The sequence below is a fragment of the Nicotiana tomentosiformis genome, chromosome 9 (assembly GCF_000390325.3).
Source record: "Nicotiana tomentosiformis chromosome 9, ASM39032v3, whole genome shotgun sequence".
NCBI classification, from domain to species: domain Eukaryota; kingdom Viridiplantae; phylum Streptophyta; class Magnoliopsida; order Solanales; family Solanaceae; genus Nicotiana; species Nicotiana tomentosiformis.
In genome coordinates, this window is record NC_090820.1 from 93,181,507 (window position 1) to 93,201,559 (window position 20,053).

General features: G+C 40.2%; 1 protein-coding gene across 7 annotated transcripts in view; it reads left to right on the forward strand.

Annotated features, from left to right (window-relative positions):
- The window catches only part of LOC104087768 (DNA-(apurinic or apyrimidinic site) endonuclease 2), a 31,567-nt gene extending 13,139 nt beyond the window's left edge, over positions 1–18,428 (forward strand). Inside the window, exons 7-13 of one of the 7 annotated variants that reach the window (XR_011411016.1) lie at positions 1,315–1,466; positions 2,234–2,829; positions 4,660–4,804; positions 6,040–6,151; positions 10,133–10,194; positions 10,726–12,336; positions 18,183–18,428. Coding sequence is in view for 1 of the 7 variants with exons in the window: in XM_009592385.4 (XP_009590680.1) it covers positions 1,315–1,466; positions 2,234–2,829; positions 4,660–4,740 (829 nt within the window). In the remaining 6 variants the exon portion in view is untranslated. Of the gene's footprint in view, positions 1–1,314; positions 1,467–2,233; positions 2,830–4,659; positions 5,116–6,039; positions 6,152–10,132; positions 10,370–10,725; positions 12,337–18,182 lie in introns of those variants that run through there. The other 6 variants (XR_011411019.1, XR_011411017.1, XR_011411015.1 and 3 more) reach the window with 6 other exon arrangements.
- The last annotated feature ends 1,625 nt before the right edge of the window (positions 18,429–20,053 follow it).

Below are 20,053 nucleotides of genomic sequence, written 5' to 3' on the forward strand. Positions count from 1 at the left end.
CCCATTTCGCTACAACCAATTTCTCAAATTCTTGACTAAAACTTGTATGGTTAACCTTAGAATGCCAAATCAGAACAAGTTAAGCTGGAGACTTCCTTTTTTTCTTAGTTAGACGGAGTTGGAAAAGGAAAGACGACCTCTAGAAACCAAGTTCTTCCCTTGAAATAGCGAAAAACTGAAGAAATATCTGAGGAAATACTGTTCACAACATAAAATCACTGTTCACGCCGGAAAAAGTGCACTGTTTATGCCCAAAAAAAATAAAGTTGTCGGAACTTGGTTTCAATTGGATGGGTAGGCTCGGAATTACTGTGCGAGTCAGTTGTCCTGAAGGACCTTTGTCAGAATCTGATTGTAAGAGGGCTCACGCGCCCGACACATGCACAAATCTCGCCGAAGAAATTTCTGTCTGTCCGGCGCGTGAGGGTGCGTGGGGCATATTTTTCCGGTGAGGTTTGATGGGGTTTAGTTGCGGGACTACGCCGGACCTTATGGTGGTGTTGTTGTGCAAGCCGCAGCAATGGAAGGTTGCCTAATCGCTTTCTTTTTAGGTCTTAGGGGACAAGGATCGGCAAATATGTTTTGGTCCCTTCTTCGAGACCCAGTATGCTGGAAATTTGCCTGCGTAGGATGTTTTTTCCTGATATCAACAATTTGCTCTTCTTCTTGAGACCAGAATCGTTGGTGAAGTCGTCAAGTAGATCGAAGAGGCCCTGAGTGGAATGCGAGCTTGCTCCCGTGATTAGCATGAGATCGTCAAGGTGAGTAACCGCGTTGGTTTTCTTCCCGAGGCTGCATTGGTTTTATGGCTCCTGGTGTTGGTTTGTGCACAACACTGATAAATAGTGACTTTGACGCAAACAACCACCGGAAAAGTTGCACGACAAACTGTTTCTTCCCCGAAGCGCTGGTAGATTGCACATCGAGTATTTTCTCACTATTGGTCTGATACCATGTGAGAAAGCACGGGTGACAAATATATTATTGATATTCTATTCAATTATAATACTATGAGCCCTATTTATACAATACATGTCCTACTCCTATTCCATGTCTAGGACTAATTCACGTTATTTACATAACTATCTAACATTAGTTATATTCTGCGGCTCTTGTTTCCAGTGAAAAATATATAGTGCAAAAGATTGTCTCCAGAAGTAGCTGAGTAGTTAAGCACATACATGATTGGCCAACTTTTCTGATTGGATATTCAATTGTTCATTATCGTTTGAGTTAACAATTTTTATCACTCATCGACCCATAACATGGTGATGGAGGATCTCGCAATTATACTTGAGAATCCACATTCTACAGGTGGAAAGGAGGGAGGAGCATCAAATTAGAAGGTTCTGATCATGTTCCAGTTTACACGAGTTTAGTGGAAATCCCTGAAGTATTGGAGCATAGCACCCCATCATTGTCTACGAGATACCATCCCCAGGTCTACGGGAGTCAGCAAACTCTTGGTGAGAGTCTCTAGTCAAGTTGCATGAATATTAATTTTATTGGACGCTGTTGCGATTGTTTTACTCGAACTTTTTTGATATAGATGTCTGCTCACACATTTCACAGGCACTACTTTAAATCAAGTTTATTGCTGTTTTTGCCAAAATTTATTCCAGAATGTGATAGAAATCAGCATGTGTAATATGCAAATAAGACGTATGGGTTTATTATTGATAGGTAGTATTAGAGCAGCAAACAATCTAGGGCGTTCATATTCATGCTAGTTACCTAGTGCGTCAAATCAATCTCTTATTTCTTTTTCTCCAAGTTCAGATCAACTCAAAACAAAGTGGAAAAGAAATTAATCTAGCATAGCTGCTAGTCTCAATTCTGTTTGTCTCTAGGAAGGGAGGTCATCATAATGTCTAAAAGTAGAGGAATGTCGCAGAAATTTTACTTCAAGAAAAAATCAATCTAACCTATATCTTTCTTACATTTTCCGAAAGGCTTTTAAACAGTGAGTAGTCAGTTACTGCAACCAAAAGGATCATGCTTGATTGCCAATAAAGTGATATGAGGAGTTTGTAATGTTTCCATTTCTGTGTTCCATATTCATGATTTGTCAAGTATAACTACTTGTGTTTATCCATCAGTCAAGGTGTCCTTTTAATCATCATGTATGTTTTGAGTTACTGTGTTAAGTTTGGTTTTTGTAAATATAGTGCGACATTGCGTTCAGTTTATCATATTATAGTTTGTTGCTGAAATTTCCTGCTCAAAACTGCAGTGTCTATGTTCGCAAGAAGGCAATCAACTGAGCAAGTTATTTCAGAGGAAAGGATAAGCCCTCTGTTCCCAAGTCAGGAAAAGTTTACCTCAACTCCAGAGAACTACGATAGTAAAGCTTCGCAAATTAAGGTGCTTGGTTCTCGAAATAATGCTAATATTCTGCCGAGCATTGTAGCCAAGAAGAAATCAAGGCATGGTCAGGGGTCTCAGCTCACACTCAACTCATTCTTCCAGAAATGCACTAGAAGTGAGACTTCTGACAGTAGCTCTGCTGATTTTAAAATTTGTCAGACAGACATTTCTTACTCTCAGATTGACCTCAATGGAGTTCCTTCTGCTGATGATGAAAGTGGTCCTTCAAAGGACTGCAGATTAAATGTTATTGACAATATTCAAAATGAAGGCCAGCTAGATGCATGCGATTCAGATAAAGAGAAGAGGAAAGTGGCATTACAGGAGTGGCAAAGGATTCAGCAATTAATGCAGAATAGCGTACTTCTTTGTAAGGGCCATCGAGAACCTTGTGTTCCACGGATTGTTAAAAAAGCAGGCCCCAATTTGGGCCGCAGATTTTATGTCTGTGCTCGAGCTGAGGTATGTCTCATTGTTAGTGGATAGAGTTAAATACTTTGTAAGCAATGGATTAAGATTTTTGTAGATATCAATATGAGTTTAAAAGAATGAAGAAAACTCGTGTCAATTGTGGAAAATGGGTGCCCCCCTCTATCTATACCTTATACACTTTAATATTAATTTTATAACAGAATATAGATGTAAGGGCTGGGGCCAAGTTTTCCTTTGGGGGTGGGGAAAGGGAGGGAGCAAGTTGGAGTTGTGTGAGCATGTGAAAGCATGTTGATTTTTTCTGATTCAAGCTTAAGTGACATAGTGATCCAGTTCATAGATAAATTCCATTTGATTTCGAGAAATTTGATGCCTGGTACCATGCAACATAATATTTCACCTTACGGTCAAATTTCTACTTGGCTTTTTGGTTTTTCCGGTGCCATAGCATAACCTATGCTAGCTAATATATAAGTTTATCTAGAACTTTCTCATCGTTCCTTTTTTTGTATTGGGGAGGAGGGGTGGAGGCTGAGAAGTTTTTTGGTGACCTCGAAAAAGTAGTGTTACATAGACCTATAATATATTTTTCATAGCACTAGTTACCTGCTAACATATCAAATTGAGTTGTACTTCTTTGGAGAGATATTAAAGCTTTTAGGATGAATTCTATTATCTTGTCAAATATGGCTGATGAGAAGAAAACAAGATTTTGGCAGGTTAAATGGCTAGAAGCCTAGAACAAATCCCTGATATGCATACACGAGTAGTCAATAAGAGGCTACTGTGGCAGATTGCGAGAAATGGAGATAGCTAGAATATTAATTTCAGCTGGAACTCTTATGAATCCGGAAGTAGAAAAAAATAGCTTGATATTTCCCCAAAAGAAGAAGAAAAAAACTGGAAATTCTCTGAATTAGGTTCTGAATTAGATTCTCTATTCTGGAAAGCAACTAAAGATGGGAAGTTCACAGTCAAGTCCTGCAATGATTGACTGCATAACACAACATTAGGAGTGATACAATGGCCATGAAAAATAATTTAGAGAATTAAATCTCCTCCAAAAGTGGTTTGTTTAACATGAATTGCAGCTTATGAGGCACTTATACTGTAGGATAAGTTACAAAGATAAGAGATCTGTATCTGCAACAGATGTTATATGTGCATAAGTTTCTGTGAAGCTGCTTCTCATCTTCATTTGCATTTTAATTGTAACTGGCTGCTGTGTTTATTCCAAAATCTTCTTGGGTATAATCTGTACTGCCTTTAAAAGGTTTTGGGAATACAATCCCTTTATGCATTCTTTGGAATGTATGAGAAGAACGAAATCTTTGATGTTTTGATGAAAAGTGTAAACTGTACGTAGCATGAAATATGCACATTTGCAATCTTTGGTTTATGGGCTATGCTGTAAATATATTGTACATAATCTGGATACTCTTATGAACTTTTAGGACTCTTTATCCAGCTAAAGGAGTTTCAGTAATACACACACACACACACACATTGCACTCTCTGGGTAATGTTGAATAAATTTACTTCTTTACTTGGTAAAAAGAAATGGATGAGGGTTTTTCTCGGTATGGTAATCTTAGTGTTTTCTGTCTGTATCGTGGAGCTAATTGTTAGACTTGCACTCTTTTCTAATCTGTTTAGCTTGATATTATCTTTTGATTTAGTAACTGCATTTTTATGGCCTGGACTCATTATTCTGTTTGGCAATAGGAAAGAGTGGTAGTCTCACCAAATCTTTTCATGCAGCAGCCCTAGGAATGGTGGAATTTTTGTCTAATAAGAGATTTGTACATTAAACCATCTGTCTTCCAGAATTTTCTTACAAAACCGATATTCTCTATTCAGGGACCTGCATCAAATCCTGAAGCAAATTGTGGTTATTTCAAATGGGCTGCTGCTTCAAAGTGTAAGGAGAAAGGAAAGTGAAGTCTCCGCTGCATATATTCGTACGTGATAAACAACTAAAGTTCTGCATAATGAGAGAGTTCAGGTTAGTTAAAATTTCGAAACTTGCTCAGTGGGAGCATGTGGTATCTCCACGTTCTTGTGCTTTTCTCTGCAGTCAACCTTCTATTTCCCCACAGTACTGACGTGGGAATTTGTAGCAGTTTATTTACGTGATAAACCGCAAAATCAATAGATTCAGTGTTCTGTGTCATTAGCTGAAATTATTTGTATTCTTTGGCATAATTACTTGGAAATTAGTCATCTTCCTTCAAAACCTTGCATCGTTCCACATGCGGTGGTATGAATTTCATGGATAAAGTTTGTTTCTATTGAAACCTTCTACCATTATTTTAAGTCCCTGGTATTATTAGCTTTCAATTTAAAGAAGGTGCATGTTGTCTATACATATTATCATAGGAAAAGGACCATATATGCGAGTGAACTATGTGAATTAGGACAGATATGCCCGTCGTTATTAGTTTGGCACAAATATGTCCAAACCGTCCAATACTTGCTCATTTATGCCCTTAGTTAGACGGAACCCACTATTTTGTCTTTCTTAAATAATTAATAACTGGACCCAACCAAAATATACTGACCCGGTCCGTTATGATCTGACCCACCCTTATTTCTTGATGACCCCACTAGTTATTCCCTTATTTCTAGCCTTTAGTACTGAAGATGATTGGTTGGACTTTGAATCTGAAATTGAAACACAGACATAACAATCAGATTACTCTTCTCAAGTCACAACAAAACAATCAGATTACTCTTCTCAAGCCAGCTCCAAGCTGAAGCAAGAAAAAAGAGAAAGAAGATGGCGCCAAATGGGAAAGGAATCCCTGAACCAAATTCTAAAACATAGTTTTATGTCTCGGAAAATATCACTATATTTCTCCAACAAAATGCTACTTCAAAGTTGATCCTTCAATCTAGAAATAAGGGAATAACTAGTGGGTCATCTAGAAATAAGGGTAGGTCGGGTCATAACGGATCGGGTCAGTAGATTTTGGTTGGGTCCGGTTATTAATTATTTAAGAAAGACAAAATAGTGGGCTTCGTCTAACTAAGGGCATAAATGAGCAAGTATTGGACGATTTGGACATATCTGTGCCAAACTAATAACGACGGGCATATCTGTCCTAATTCGCATAGTTCAGTGGCATATCTTGCCCTTTTATGTATTATCATGCCCATATTTTTGAAGGAAATATTAGTAAACTAGGGATTTTTTATTTTAAAATTAATCAAAACATGTGCCTTTGAATTTTCTTAAAGCCTTTGTGATCAGTGCGCCTGAGATAATATGTGGTGGGAGATGGAGAAAAGTGTTGGTTTGTGATAGTGACGAAGGAGGTGGCAGAGGCGAAGCTCAAGGGAGGAAATATTAGTAAGTTGTTTTCTTCTTCTACGTTTTTTTCTTTATTTCTTTCTAATAAAAAAAGAACTAAGTTTTTATGGTGAGAAGAGCATTTCCTTGAGATCTGTAAATTGGTATAGTATTTGCCGTAGTGGCTACTGCCATTCTTTCTTGTTCTACTGATTTATTGCTCACTTTGGTTGTTCCTGGAGTTGGAACGGACACCAAATTAGCACTAGCTAGGGCTGTTAGAACTTAGAAGCAAACAAAAAGGAATTAACACAAATTGCCAAGAGATGGGAATAGAGGACTTCGGTTGATCTTTATTACACTTGTTACAAGGGGTGTACATATGTCGGATTGGTTCGGATTTTCTAATTATCAAATCAAACCAATTATATCGGGTTATTAAATTTAAAGACCAAACCAAATCAATAAAAGTCGAGTTTTTAAATCTCGGTTTTTCTCGGGTTGTTTTAGGTTTTTTATCATAAAGTCTTCATAGCACAAAACATAGAATTTGTGCTCCAAATATTTCTGTAATCCTAGTAAGATAGAACTATATAAGGTGTTTTTTAATAAAAAAACATAAATATGAGATGATTCATGGCATTGTACTAAAATATTCAACAATAAAGATGAGAAAATCGTATAAAATAAATATTATTAATTAGCCATAATGAAAACAAACATAATTTAAAATTACTAATAAGTTGCTAAAATAAGTACGGCAAATAATTAGTACTATTATTTACATGACTAAACACTAAAAGAAAAATAAGTTATGCATTTTATCTAAACCATGGAAAAACTAAAAAATAGATATCCAACACTATTTTCATTCATAGTACAATTGAATTGAATGTCTTTTATTATCATTAGTATTGATTTGATTTTTGTTTAGGATTTATTTGAGTTACTAACATTTATGGACTATAAAACTTATTGGAGCATCCAAAAATTATAAGTCCAAACTTAAAATAATACGTTAAAAGATAAAATCATGAAAAAGTTTAAGAAATATTTATAAACTACACTACAATAAATATTTTCATGTATTAAATATTTTAAAACTTCTATACATATAATATCGGGTTGGTTTGGTTTCGGTTTGACTATTTTTAGTTAAAACCAAATCAAACCAAATATCGTCGGATTTTCTTTTTCCAACACCAAACCAATCAAACCAAACCATAGTCGGATTTTTTTTTTCGGTTTGACTCGGATTATCGGGTTGGTGCGGTTTGTCGGTTTCATTTGTACATCCCTATTCGTTACAATCATTATTTCCCTACTGATTTTGAATTGATGAAAACAAAAGATTTCCCTTTACTTGGCACAATTGAAGATTTAAATGCAAATTGTATTTCTTTTGTTGGCCACCTGAGGAAGGCACTTACTTTTTCACTCTGAAGTTTCCATAATTCATGACGATACAATAATGTGTTGCCAATGTGCAATTTCTCTAGGAATTTGATGTAGATAACATTGAATTTGATACTTGCTGGCCATGATATTGATGGATTTCAAGATCTGCTTTTGGGTATGAGACTCCAAGTCATATTTGAATACAGCCTCTCTACCTTCACAAGGTAGGGGTAAGGTCTGCGTACACACTTGTGATGATTCAAAATGTCATCTTATGTTTTAGACTCGAATCAGCGCTCTTAAGCCCTAAAAATCTCAATTTTACCTTTCTCAATTTGCGTGCGCAGTCCGGGCAAGTGTTCGGAAAGCTTTTATGTTGAAAACTAATGAAAATAAGAATTTTTGCCTTAAAAGTTAATTTTAGTTGACTTTGATAAACATTTTGGGTAAACGGGCCCGGATTCGTACTTTGACGGTGCCGGTGGGTCCGTATCGAATTATGGGACCTGGGCGTATGCCCGGAATCGAATTTGGAGGTCCCTAGCTTGAGTTATGAATTTTTGATGAAAATTAAAAGTTTAGAAATTATTTATTTTTAAGAATTGATTGATATTTGGCATTACTAGTATCGGGTCCGTATTTTGGTCACGGAGCCCGGTACAGGTTCATTATGATATTTAAGACTTGTCTGTGAAATTTGGTGAGAAACGGAGTTGATTTGACGTGATTCAGACGTCCAGTTGAGAAAATAGAAATTTTAAAGTATTCTTGAGAATTTTATTTGATTTAGTACTAAATTCGTAGTTCTAGATGTTATTTTGGCGATTTGATCACGCGAGCAAGTTCGTATGATGTTTTTAGACTTGCGTGCATGTTTGGTTTGGAACCCCGAGGGCTCAGGTGAGTTTTGGATAGGCTACGAAGTGATTTGGACTTAAAAAAAAATAGCTAGTGTGCTTCAGATGTGTTGCAGGCCTCAGACCTCGCAAATGCGAGGTCATGGTTGGCATTTGCGATCACTGTTGAAGTCGCATTTGCAAACTTCTCATCGCAAATGCGAAGAGAAGCTGGGCCAGCCTGTGTTCGCAATTGCGAACTTTTCTTCGCATTTGCGAAGGGAGTCTGGAAGAGGTATAGATCGCAAATGTGATATTTTCTCCGCATTTGCGAGATCAGTGATCGCAATTGCGATACTTTTCTCGCATTTGCGAAGGGCAGCGGGATTGTGAAGGCTTCGCAATTGTGATAGCCCCATTCGCAATTGCGAGCTTCGCATTTGCGAAGCTCAGGTCGCAAATGCGACGTCTGAAGCTGAACAAAATGACTTTTGGACGGGAATTTTCATTCACTTCCCAAATTTTCAAGACCTAAAACACAAGAGGCGATTTTCCAAAGACCATCTCTTCCCCAAATCTTAGGTAAGTGATTCTAAACTGGTTTCTTTCAATCTTTCACTACATTTTACAAGATTTCAACCAAAAATCTAAGGTTTTCATAGTAGAATTAGGGGTTTTGGGTAGAAAGTAGGGATTTTGAAAATTTGGGGATTTAGACCTCAATTTGAGATCGGATTCCAAAACCAATTATGTATTCGGGCTCGGGGGTGAATGGGTAAATGGAATTTGGTTCGAACCTCAGGTTTTGACCAAGCAGGCCTGGGGTCGATTTTCGACTTTTTGGAGGAAAATTTAGGAAATCTAAATTTATGCAATGTAATTGATTCCTTTAGCAAAATTTGATATTATTGAGTCATTTTTGAATAGATATGAGTGGTTTGGAGGTGAATTCCAAGGGAAAAGTTGTGATTGAGAATTAAGTGGCATTCGGAGCAAGGTAAGTATTGTGTCTAACCCGAACTTGAGGGAATTAGGAACCTTAGATTACTTGCTAAGTGAAATTCTTGTGAGCGACGTATATGTGAGGTGACGAGTACCTATGCGCCGCCAATTTACCTGTTTTTCCATGTTTCTCTGTTTTTCTGACATTGTCTCATTCCTATGCCAAATTGCTACGTGTTATACTAGTGTTATCCAAATTATCGTTCTTATTATGTTTACGGATTTTCTGGTGATAATTGAGTTCTTATTTCAAGTTGAGATTGATATTATGGAACCAAATGTTGAAGTACAGTTTGTACTTGTTATTCTATCTCCCTGTTGTTATTTATGCATTGCATTATGGTAAGGGAGAGTGTTAATGCACGAAGGGTGATGCTGTGCCATATTGTGAGTGTTAATGCACGAAGGGTGATGCCGTGCCATATTGTGAGTATTAATGCACGAAGGGTGATGCCGTGCCGTTTCTATTGATTTTATGGTGAGATTGAGAGTAAAAGCACGAAGGGTGATCCCGTGCATTTTTCTTTCTGTATTCACTATTCGTGTTGATTCATGGTATATTGACTGCTCCGGTGATCATTCTATTGTAGTTCTTTATCTTGTATTCCTCTCAGTATGTTTTCCCCTCCCGACATTTCCTGTTTAGTTCTTCATTCCTGTTATTTGCGTATACATTGTTAAATTGTACAGGTTGATTGTAGGTGCCTTGCCTTAGCCTCGTTACTACTTCGTCGAGGTTAGGCTCGATACTTACCAGTACATGGGGTCGGTTGTACTGATGCTGCACTCTGCACTTTCTGTGCAGATTTTGATACTGACTCTAGTTGATCGAGATTTTGCTATTGGTCCGCTGTCCGGAGACTCAAGGTAGATCTGTCGGCGTCCACAGACCTTGAAGTCCCCGTCTATCATTTTTGTTCTACTGTTTCTTTTATTCAGACAGTTGTATTTCTTTCAAACTATTACTTGTAGTAAATTCTAGAATGCTCGTGAATTGTGACTCCAGATCCGGGTGGTCGTAATTAATACAGTTTTTATGATATTCCACACTTATTATATTTTATTTTAGTTAATTATTGTTACTTAGTAAATGAAAATAGGAATTGGTTTAATGATTCTCTAACGTTGGCTTGCCTGGCAAGTGAAATGTTAGGCGCTATTACGGTCCCGTCGGTGGGAAGTTTTGGGTTGTGATAGTTGGTATCAGAGCACTAGGTTGCCTAGGTCTCACGATTCACGAGCAAGCTTAGTAGAGTCTGGAGGATCGGTTCAGAGACGTCTGTACTTATCTTCCAGAGGTTATGAAGTTTAGGAATAAGTTTGACTTCTATTCTTCCTTGTCGTGCGATTTTGCTTTCTCAATACTGATTGAACTCTTCTACTCTTATTCTATCGCAGATGGCGAGAACACGTACCGCTTCCTCAGCTGAGCAGCAGCCTGAGCCTCCAGTGATAGCTCCTACGCGGGGCAGAGGTCGAGGCCGAGGCCGTGCCAGAGGTCGAGGCAGGGGCAGGGCTCAGCCTAGGGCCCGAGCAGCAGCCCCATCAGTGGAGACTCAGATAGATATTGACGAGGAGGTTCCATCCCAGACTGTTCCTGTCGGACCAGCTCAGGTTCCGGAGGGGTTCATTGCTACCCCAGTACTTCAGGACGCTTTGGTCCGTTTGGTGTGCCTTATGGAGAGTATGGCCCAGACTGACGCATTTCCCATGGCACCAACAGTCTCTCAGGCTGGAGGAGGAGCCCAGACTCCTCCCACTCCTGCTCCGGAGCAGATAGCTCCCCAGTATCAGGCTCCAGCAGCTCAGCCAATCAGGTTAGTTCAGCCGGTTATTGCGGCACAGGTCGGAGATGGGCCAGCTATGTCTTCTGAGGTTTTATGGAGATTGGACAGGTTTACCAAACTCTTTCCTATTCACTTCAGTGGTGCTCCTTCAGAGGACCCCAGGAGTATCTTGACAGTTGTCACGGGGTTCTATGGAACATGGGTATAGTGAAGACCAATAGGGTCGATTTTGCTGCATTTCAGGTGACTGGTTCCGCCAAGAAATGGTGGAGAGATTACTTGTTGACCAGACCAGCCGGGTCGCCTGCTCTTACTTGGGACCAGTTCTCTCAGCTCTTCATAGAGAAGTTTCTGCCTATCACATTGAGAGAGGAGCGTCGCCGTCAGTTTGAGCGTCTCCAGCAGGGCGGTATGACGGTTACTCAGTATGAGACCCGTTTTGTGGATTTGGCCCGTCATGCTATTCTTATGCTTCCCACCGAGAGAGAGAGAGTGGGGAGGTTTATTGATGGACTTTCTCAGCCTATCAGATTGCAGATGGCTAAGGAGACTGGGAGTGAGATTTCTTTTCAGGCGGCTGCTAATGTCGCCAGACGAGTCGAGATGGTTCTTACTCAGGGAGGTCAGGGGTCTGACAAGAGGCCTCGTCATTCCGGTGAGTTCAGCGGTGCCTCATCTAGAGGCAAGAGTACTTTTGGTAGAGGCCATCCTCCCATGCCGTTTTATTCAGCGCTCCAGGCATCCCACGGTGCCTCAGGTGGTCGTAGCCCTCAGATGCATTATTCCGACCAGCAAGCCTACAGTGCACCACCAGCTCCTATTAGTTCACCTCTACTCCAAAGTTATCAGGGTAGTTATTCAGGTCGACAGGATCAATTTTAGGGTCAGTAGTCACAGCAGCCGAGGTTATGTTATATTTGTGGTGATCCGAGGCACATTGCTAGATTTTGCCCTCGGGCAACGGGTAGCTCATAACATCAGAGTTCTCGTGCCATGGTTCCGGCCCCAGTTGCTGCACCACCTGCTCAGCCAGCTAGAGGCAGGGGTCAGGCAGCCAGAGGTAGGGGCCAGACAGTTAGAGGTGGAGGTCAGGCCGTTAGAGGTGTAGACCAGCCAGCTAGAGGCGGTCCCAGGGACGTAGTTCAGGGTGGTGGGCCCCAGCCCCAGTGTTATGCTTTCCCAGCCAGGCCCGAGGCTGAGTCATCTGACGCTGTTATCACAGGTACTGTTTCAGTTTGCAGTAGAGATGCTTCAGTTCTATTTGATCCGGGATCTACTTACTCCTATGTGTCATCCTATTTTGCTTCATATTTAGTTGTGCCCCGTGATTCTTTGGGTGCTCCTGTGTATGTGTCCACACCAGTAGGAGATGCTATTATTGTAGATCGTGTTTATCGTTTGTGTGTGGTCACCATTGGGAGTCTTGATACTCGTGTAGATCTCCTACTTCTCGACATGGTTGATTTTGATATCATACTGGGTATAGATTGGCTGTCACCTTATCATGCTATATTAGATTGTCACGCCAAGACAGTGACCTTAGCCTTGCAGGGGTTGCCTCGATTAGAGTGGAAAGGGAGTCTTGGTCATTCTGCCAGCAGGGTTATTTCTTATATGAAAGTTCAACGTATGGTAGAGAAAGGGTGTCTAGCCTATTTGGCTTATATTCGCGATCCCAGTGCGGATGCCCCTTCTATGGACTCAGTAACAGTTGTTCGTGAATTTCCAGAAGTATTTCCTGCAAATTTGCCGGGGATGCCACCCGACAGAGATATTGACTTCTATATTGATTTGGCTCCGGGCACTCAGCCCATTTCTATTCCACCATACCGTATGGTCCCGCCAGAGTTGAAAGAATTGAAGGAGCAGTTACAAGACTTGCTTGATCAGGGATTCATTAGACCCAGTGTCTCGCCCTGGGGTGCACCAGTATTATTTGTAAGGAAGAAAGATGGCTCTATGCGGATGTGTATAGATTGTCGGCAGTTGAACAAGGCCATTATCAAAAATAAATAACTGTTGCCAAGAATTGATGACTTATTTGATCAGTTTCAGTGTGCCAAGGTATTTTCGAAGATTGATTTGAGGTCTGGTTACCATCAGTTGAAGATTAGGGCATCTGATATCCCTAAAACAACTTTTCTGACTCGGTATGTGCATTATGAGTTCCTAGTGATGTCATTTGGGCTGACAAATGCCCCAACAACATTCATGGATTTGATGAACCGGGTGTTCAAACCCTACTTGGATTCCTTTGTGGTTGTGTTTATTGATGATATTTTGATCTACTCCCACAGTCGAGAGGAGCATGAGCAGCACCTTCAGATCGTTCTTCAGACTCTGAAAGACAGCCAGTTATATGCTAAGTTCTCAAAATGCGAGTTTTGGTTGAGTTCAGTTGCTTTCTTGGGTCACGTTGTATCAACAGAGGGTATTCAGGTAGATCCCAAGAAGATTGAGGCAGTCCAGAACTGGCCTAGACCCACATCAGCTACAGAGATCCTTAGTTTCCTGGGTTTGGCAGGCTATTACCGTCGATTTGTGGAGGGGTTTTCATCTATAGCAGCCCCATTGACCAGATTGACCCAGAAGGGTGCCCCGTTCGGGTGGTCAGACGAGTGTGAATCGAGCTTTCAGAAGCTCAAGACATCTTTGACTACGGCATCAGTATTGGTGTTACCCACAAGTTCAGGATCTTATACAGTATATTGTGACGTATCTCGTATTGGTCTGGGTGCGGTATTGATGCAAGGTGGTAAGGTTATTGCATATGCGTCAAGGCAGCTGAAGGTTCACGAGAAGAATTACCCTGTTCATGATCTAGAGCTGGCAGCCATTGTTCACGCGCTGAAGATTTGGAGGCACTATCTTTACGGCGTGCCATGTGAGGTATTCACTGATCATCGGAGCTTGCAGTATTTGTTCAAGCAGAAGGAACTCTATTTGAGGCAGAGGAGGTGGCTGGAGCTATTGAAAGACTATGATATCACTATATTGTATCATCCCGGGAAGGCCAATGTGGTGGCCGATGCTTTAAGTAGAAAGTCAGTCAGTATGGGTAGCCTTGCATATATTCCAGTTGGTGAGAGACCGCTTGCATTGGATGTTCAGGCCTTGGTCAACCAGTTCGTGAGGTTAGATGTTTCTGAGCCCAACCGTGTTCTAGCTTGTACAGTCGCTCAGTCTTCCTTGTTTGAGCGCATCAGAGATCGACAAGATGATGATCCGCATTTACTTGTCCTTAGAGACACAGTGCGGCACGGTGGTGCCAAGCAGGTTACTGTTGGAGATGACGGAGTTTTGAGGATGCATGGTCGTATTTGTGTGCCTAATGTAGATGGACTTCGTGAGTTGATCCTTGAGGAGTCGCACAGTTCCTGGTATTCTATTCATCCGGGCGCCGCCAAGATGTATCAGGACTTGAGGCAGCATTATTGGTGGAGGCAAATGAAGAAGGACATAGTTGCCTATGTAGCTCGGTGCCTAAATTGCCAGCAGGTAAAGTGTGAGCATCAGAGACCTGGTGGTTTACTTCAGAGGTTAGATATTCCTGAGTGGAAGTGGGAGCGTATCACTATGGACTTTGTTGTTGGAGACTCCCACGGACTCAGAGGAAGTTCGATGCAGTTTGGGTCATTGTGGACAGGCTGACTAAGTCAGCGTATTTCATTCCTGTGGCAGTTACCTATTCCTCGGAGCGGTTGGCAGAGATTTATATTCGTGAGATCGTCCGTCTTCACGGTGTGCCCGTGTCTATCATTTCTGATCGAGGTACGCAATTTACCTCGCACTTTTGAAGGGCAGTTCAGCGCGAGTTGCGTACGCGGATTGAGTTGAGCACATCATTTCATCCTCAGACGGACGGGCAGTCCGAGCGTACTATTCAGATCTTGGAGGATATGCTCCGCGCCTGTGTTATTGACTTTGGAGGTTCTTGGGATCAATTTTTGCCGTTAGCGGAGTTTGCCTACAATAATAGCTACCAGTCGAGCATTCAGATGGCTCCTTATGAGGCATTATATGGTAGACGGTGTAGGTCGCCAGTTGGGTGGTTCGAGCCGGGGGAGGCTCGGTTCTTGGGTACAAATTAGTTCAGGAGGCCTTGGACAGGGTCAAGATTATACAAGATCGACTTCGTACAGCTCAGTCTAGGCAAATGAGTTATGCTGACCGTAAAGTTCGTGATATTGCATTCATGGTTGGAGAAAGAATATTGCTTCGGGTATCGCCCATGAAGGGTGTTATGAGATTTGGGAAGAAAGTCAAGTTGAGCCCTAGGTATATCGGGCCATTTGAGATCCTCGAGAGAGTGGGGGAGGTAGCTTATCGACTTGCACTGCCTCCAGGGTTATGCTCAGTTCATCTGGTATTCCATGTGTCTATGCTCCGGAAATATCATGGTGACCCGTCCCACGTGTTAGATTTCAGCTCTGTCCAGTTGGACAGGAATTTGACTTACGAGGAGGAACCAGTGGCCATTCTAGACCAGCAGGTTCGTTAGTTGAGGTCAAAGAGTTACCCTTCAGTTCGAGTGTAGTGGAGAGGTCAGCCTATTGAGGCAGCTACTTGGGAGTCCGAGTCCGATATGCGGAGTAGATATTCCCACCTTTTCACCAGCCCAAGTATTTTTTTATGTCCGTTCGAGGACGAACGGTTGTTTTAGAGGTAGAGAATGTGATGACCCAAAATGTCATCTTATGTTTTAAAACTCGAATCGGCGCTCTTAAGCCTTAAAAATCTCATTTTTACCCTCCTCGATTTGTGTGCGCAGTCTGGGCAGGTTTCCAGAAAGCTTTTATGTTGAAAACTAATAAAAATAAGAATTTTTACCTTAAAAGTTAATTTTAGTTGATTTCGGTCAACATTTTTGGTAAACGGGCCCGAATCCGTGCTTTGATGGTCTCGGTGGGTCCGTATCAAATTATGGGACCTGGCCGTATGCCCGGAATCGAATTTGGAGGTCCCTAGCTTGAGTTATGAATTTTTGATGAAAATTAAAAGTTTGAAAATTATTTGTTTTTAAGAATTGATTGATATTTGACATTGTTAGTATTGGGTCCGTATTTTGGTCCCGGAGCCCGATACAGGTTCATTATGATATTTAAGACTTGTCTATGAAATTTGGTGAGAAATGGAGTTGATTTGACGTGATTCGGACGCCCAATTGAGAAAATAAAAATTTTAAAGTGTTGTTGAGAATTTTATTTGATTTGGTACTAAATTCGTAGTTTTAGGTGTTATTTTGGCGATTTGATCGCGCGAGCAAGTTCGTATGATATTTTTAGACTTGCATGCATGTTTGGTTTGGAGCCCCGAGGGCTCGGGTGAGTTTTGGATAGGCTACAGAGTCATTTGGACTTAGAAAGAAATAACTGATGTGCTTCAGCTGTGTTGTAGGCCTCAGACCTCGCAAATGCGAGCTCATGGTTGGCATTTGCGATCACTGTTGAGGTCGCATTTGCGAACTTCTCATCGCAAATGCGAAGAGAAGCCGGGCCAGCCTGTGTTCGCAATTGCGAACTTTTCTTCGCATTTGCGAAGGGAGTCTGGGAGGGGTATAGATCGCAAATGCGATATTTTATCCGCATTTGCGAGATCAGTGATCGCAATTGCGACACTTTCCTCACATTTGCGAAGGGCAGCGGGATTGTGAAGGCTTCGCAATTGCGATAGCCCCATTCGCAATTGCGAGCTTCGCATTTGCGAAGCTCAGGTCGCAAATGTGACGTCTGAAGCTGAACAAAATAACTTTTGGACGGGAATTTTCATTCACTTCCCAAATTTTCAAGACCTAAAACACAAGAGGCGATTTTTCAAAGACCATCTCTTCCCCACATCTTAGGTAAGTGATTCTAAACTGGTTTCTTTCAATCTTTCACTACATTTTACAAGATTTCAACCAAAAATCTAAGGTTTTCATAGTAGAATTAGGGGTTTTTGGTAGAAAGTAGGGATTTTGGAAATTTGGGGATTTAGACCTCAATTTGAGATCGGATTCCAAAACCAATTATATATTCGGGCTCGGGGGTGAATGGGTAAATGGAATTTGGTTCGAACCTCAGGTTTTGACTAAGTAGGCCCGGGGTCGATTTTCGACTTTTTGGAGGAAAATTTAGGAAATCTAAATTTATGCAATGTAATTGATTCCTTTAGCAAAATTTGATATTATTGAGTCATTTTTGAATAGATATGAGTGGTTTGGAGGTGAATTCCAAGGGAAAAGTTGTGATTGAGAATTAAGTGGCATTCGGAGCAAGGTAAGTGTTGTGTCTAACCCTGACTTGAGGGAATTAGGAACCTTAGATTACTTGCTAAGTGAAATTCTTGTGAGCGACGTATATGTGAGGTGACGAGTACCTATGCGCCGCCAATTTACCTGTTTTTTCATGTTTCTCTGTTTTTCTGACATTGTCTCATTCTTATGCCAAATTGCTACGTGTTATACTAGTGTTATCCAAATTATCGTTCTTATTATGTTTACGGATTTTCTGGTGATAATTGAGTTCTTATTTCAAGTTGAGATTGATATTATGGAACCAAATGTTGAAGTACGGTTTGTACTTGTTATTCTATCTCCATGTTGTTATTTATGTATTGCATTATGGTAAGGGAGAGTGTTAATGCACGAAGGGTGATGTCGTGCCATATTGTGAGTGTTAATGCACGAAGGGTGATGCCGTGCCATATTGTGAGTATTAATGCACGAAGGGTGATGCCGTGCCGTTTCTATTGATTTTATGGTGAGATTGAGAGTAAAAGCACGAAGGGTGATCCCGTGCATTTTTCCTTATTGTATTCACTATTCGTGTTGATTCATGGTATATTGACTGCTCCGGTGATCATTCTGTTGTAGTTCTTTATCTTGTATTTCCCTCAATATGTTTTTCCCTCCCGACATTTCCTGTTTAGTTCTTCATTCCTGTTATTTGCGTATACACTTTTAAATTGTACATGTTGATTGTAGGTGCCTTGCCTTAGCCTCGTCACTACTTCGTCGAGGTTAGGCTCGACACTTATCAGTACATGGGGTCGGTTGTACTGATGCTGCACTCTGCACTTTCTGTGTAGATTTTGATACCGACTCTGGTTGATCGAGATTTTGCTATTGGTCCGCTGTCCGGAGACTCAAGGTAGATCTGTCGGCGTCCACAGACCTTGAAGTCCCCGTCTATCATTTTTGTTCTACTGTTTCTTTTATTCAGACAGTTGTATTTCTTTCAGACTATTACTTGTAGTACATTCTAGAATGCTCGTGAATTGTGACTGCAGATCCGGGTGGTAGTAATTAATACAGTTTTTATGATATTCCGCACTTATTATATTTTATTTTAGTTAATTATTGTTACTTAATGAATGAAAATAAGGAATTGGTTTAATGATTCTCTAATGTTGGCTTGCCTGACAAGTGAAATGTTAGGCGCTATCACGGTCCCGTCGGTGGGAAGTTTCGGGTCGTAACAACACTACCCTCTCCGGACTCCAGTTGTGGGATTATACTGAGTTTTTTGTTGTTGTTGTTATTGTTGTACTTCAAGTCATATTTATTTTTTTGGTTCAAAGTATTCATTCTGGAAACACAAATGGCTGCCACATTGGGGGGGGGGGGGGGGGGGGCACCTTGGTGTCGGGTGTTGGAAATGTTTTAGTCAAACACCTCTGTGATTGCTTCGCATTATATATATATATATGTAAGTTTTGTTTTAATGCTGGATGAATAAAGAAAAGAACCAAAGAAAGGATATATAGAGAGGGTCATATTTACCAATAGATGGATTAAGCTAAGAGTTTGCTTGGTATTGTAATTGCCTTGTATCTGAAGCTGTTTTATGGGCAGATTTCAGAATCCAGAAGGGTTGAATATTTTGAAAATTGTGAATTGTGAAAGCAACATGGGGATATATTTTTTTTTAATGTACTAGTATGCCACTGCTTTTTGCCAGTCAATTGAAAAGTTTCATTTGTCATGTACAATATTTCTGGTGATTTTGAGAGTCTATTCAAAATTAAAACCCATACATTCAAAATAAAAGGATAAGCAGTTAGATTACAGCAGTAAGTTGTACATTTAGCTCATACTAAACGATCTAATGAATCAACATAAGTTATCTATTTTAGTGGCCAAAGTCTAACTTGGACCAGAGATCACTAATTCTCGACATCGTGTCCGGTTCATATGTAAATTACTTGAATTTCACTCAATTGCAACTGAACCTGAGATAACAGATGTATTGCCGAAGAGGAGGAGAATCGAAGAGAGAAAAATATGTGTATTAGGAGGTATCTGAGTCATGAACTGTACGTGTATTTATTTATAGCATCTAACACTAAGCCTATCTGTTAATCGGGTCTTTTAATCGGTTTGGTTTGACTTTTCGGTTTGGTGTGATTTTTTGGTTCGGTTTGTACACCCCTATCTGTTAGGCAGATGGAACTAGCATAACTTAGAATAGTCATCTCTAAATATTAAATTAAAAATTTAAATACAATTAAGGTTTCAGCCAAATCTATTGGTATGTCGAACCCAACGTCATCTCTACATCTGTTCCTAGTGGTCATTTCTTTCAATTGTAAGTAAAAAAATATCACATCCTAGATTATTTGACCTTATTTTCTTTTTAGTATATTTGGGGAAGAGTGATCTTCGGTTCTTAAATTTGAAAATAATTTAGATAGAAATTTTTTATCTTATCACTAACGAGAAGATTTTATATTCAACCAATAGTGTGGTATAATATACAGGGACGGCTCAACATAGTTGGTGGCCTAAAACAAAGTTTGGAGGGGAGACCTTAATTGTTTTAAAATCTTTTTTATATATTATTTGAAGTTTATTTTCCTAACGTTTTTAGATATAAAATTATTAATAATTTTCTTATAATCAAGTTATTCTAATAATTATTTTTCAATTGATAATAATGCTAATCCGATCCGTTTAGCTT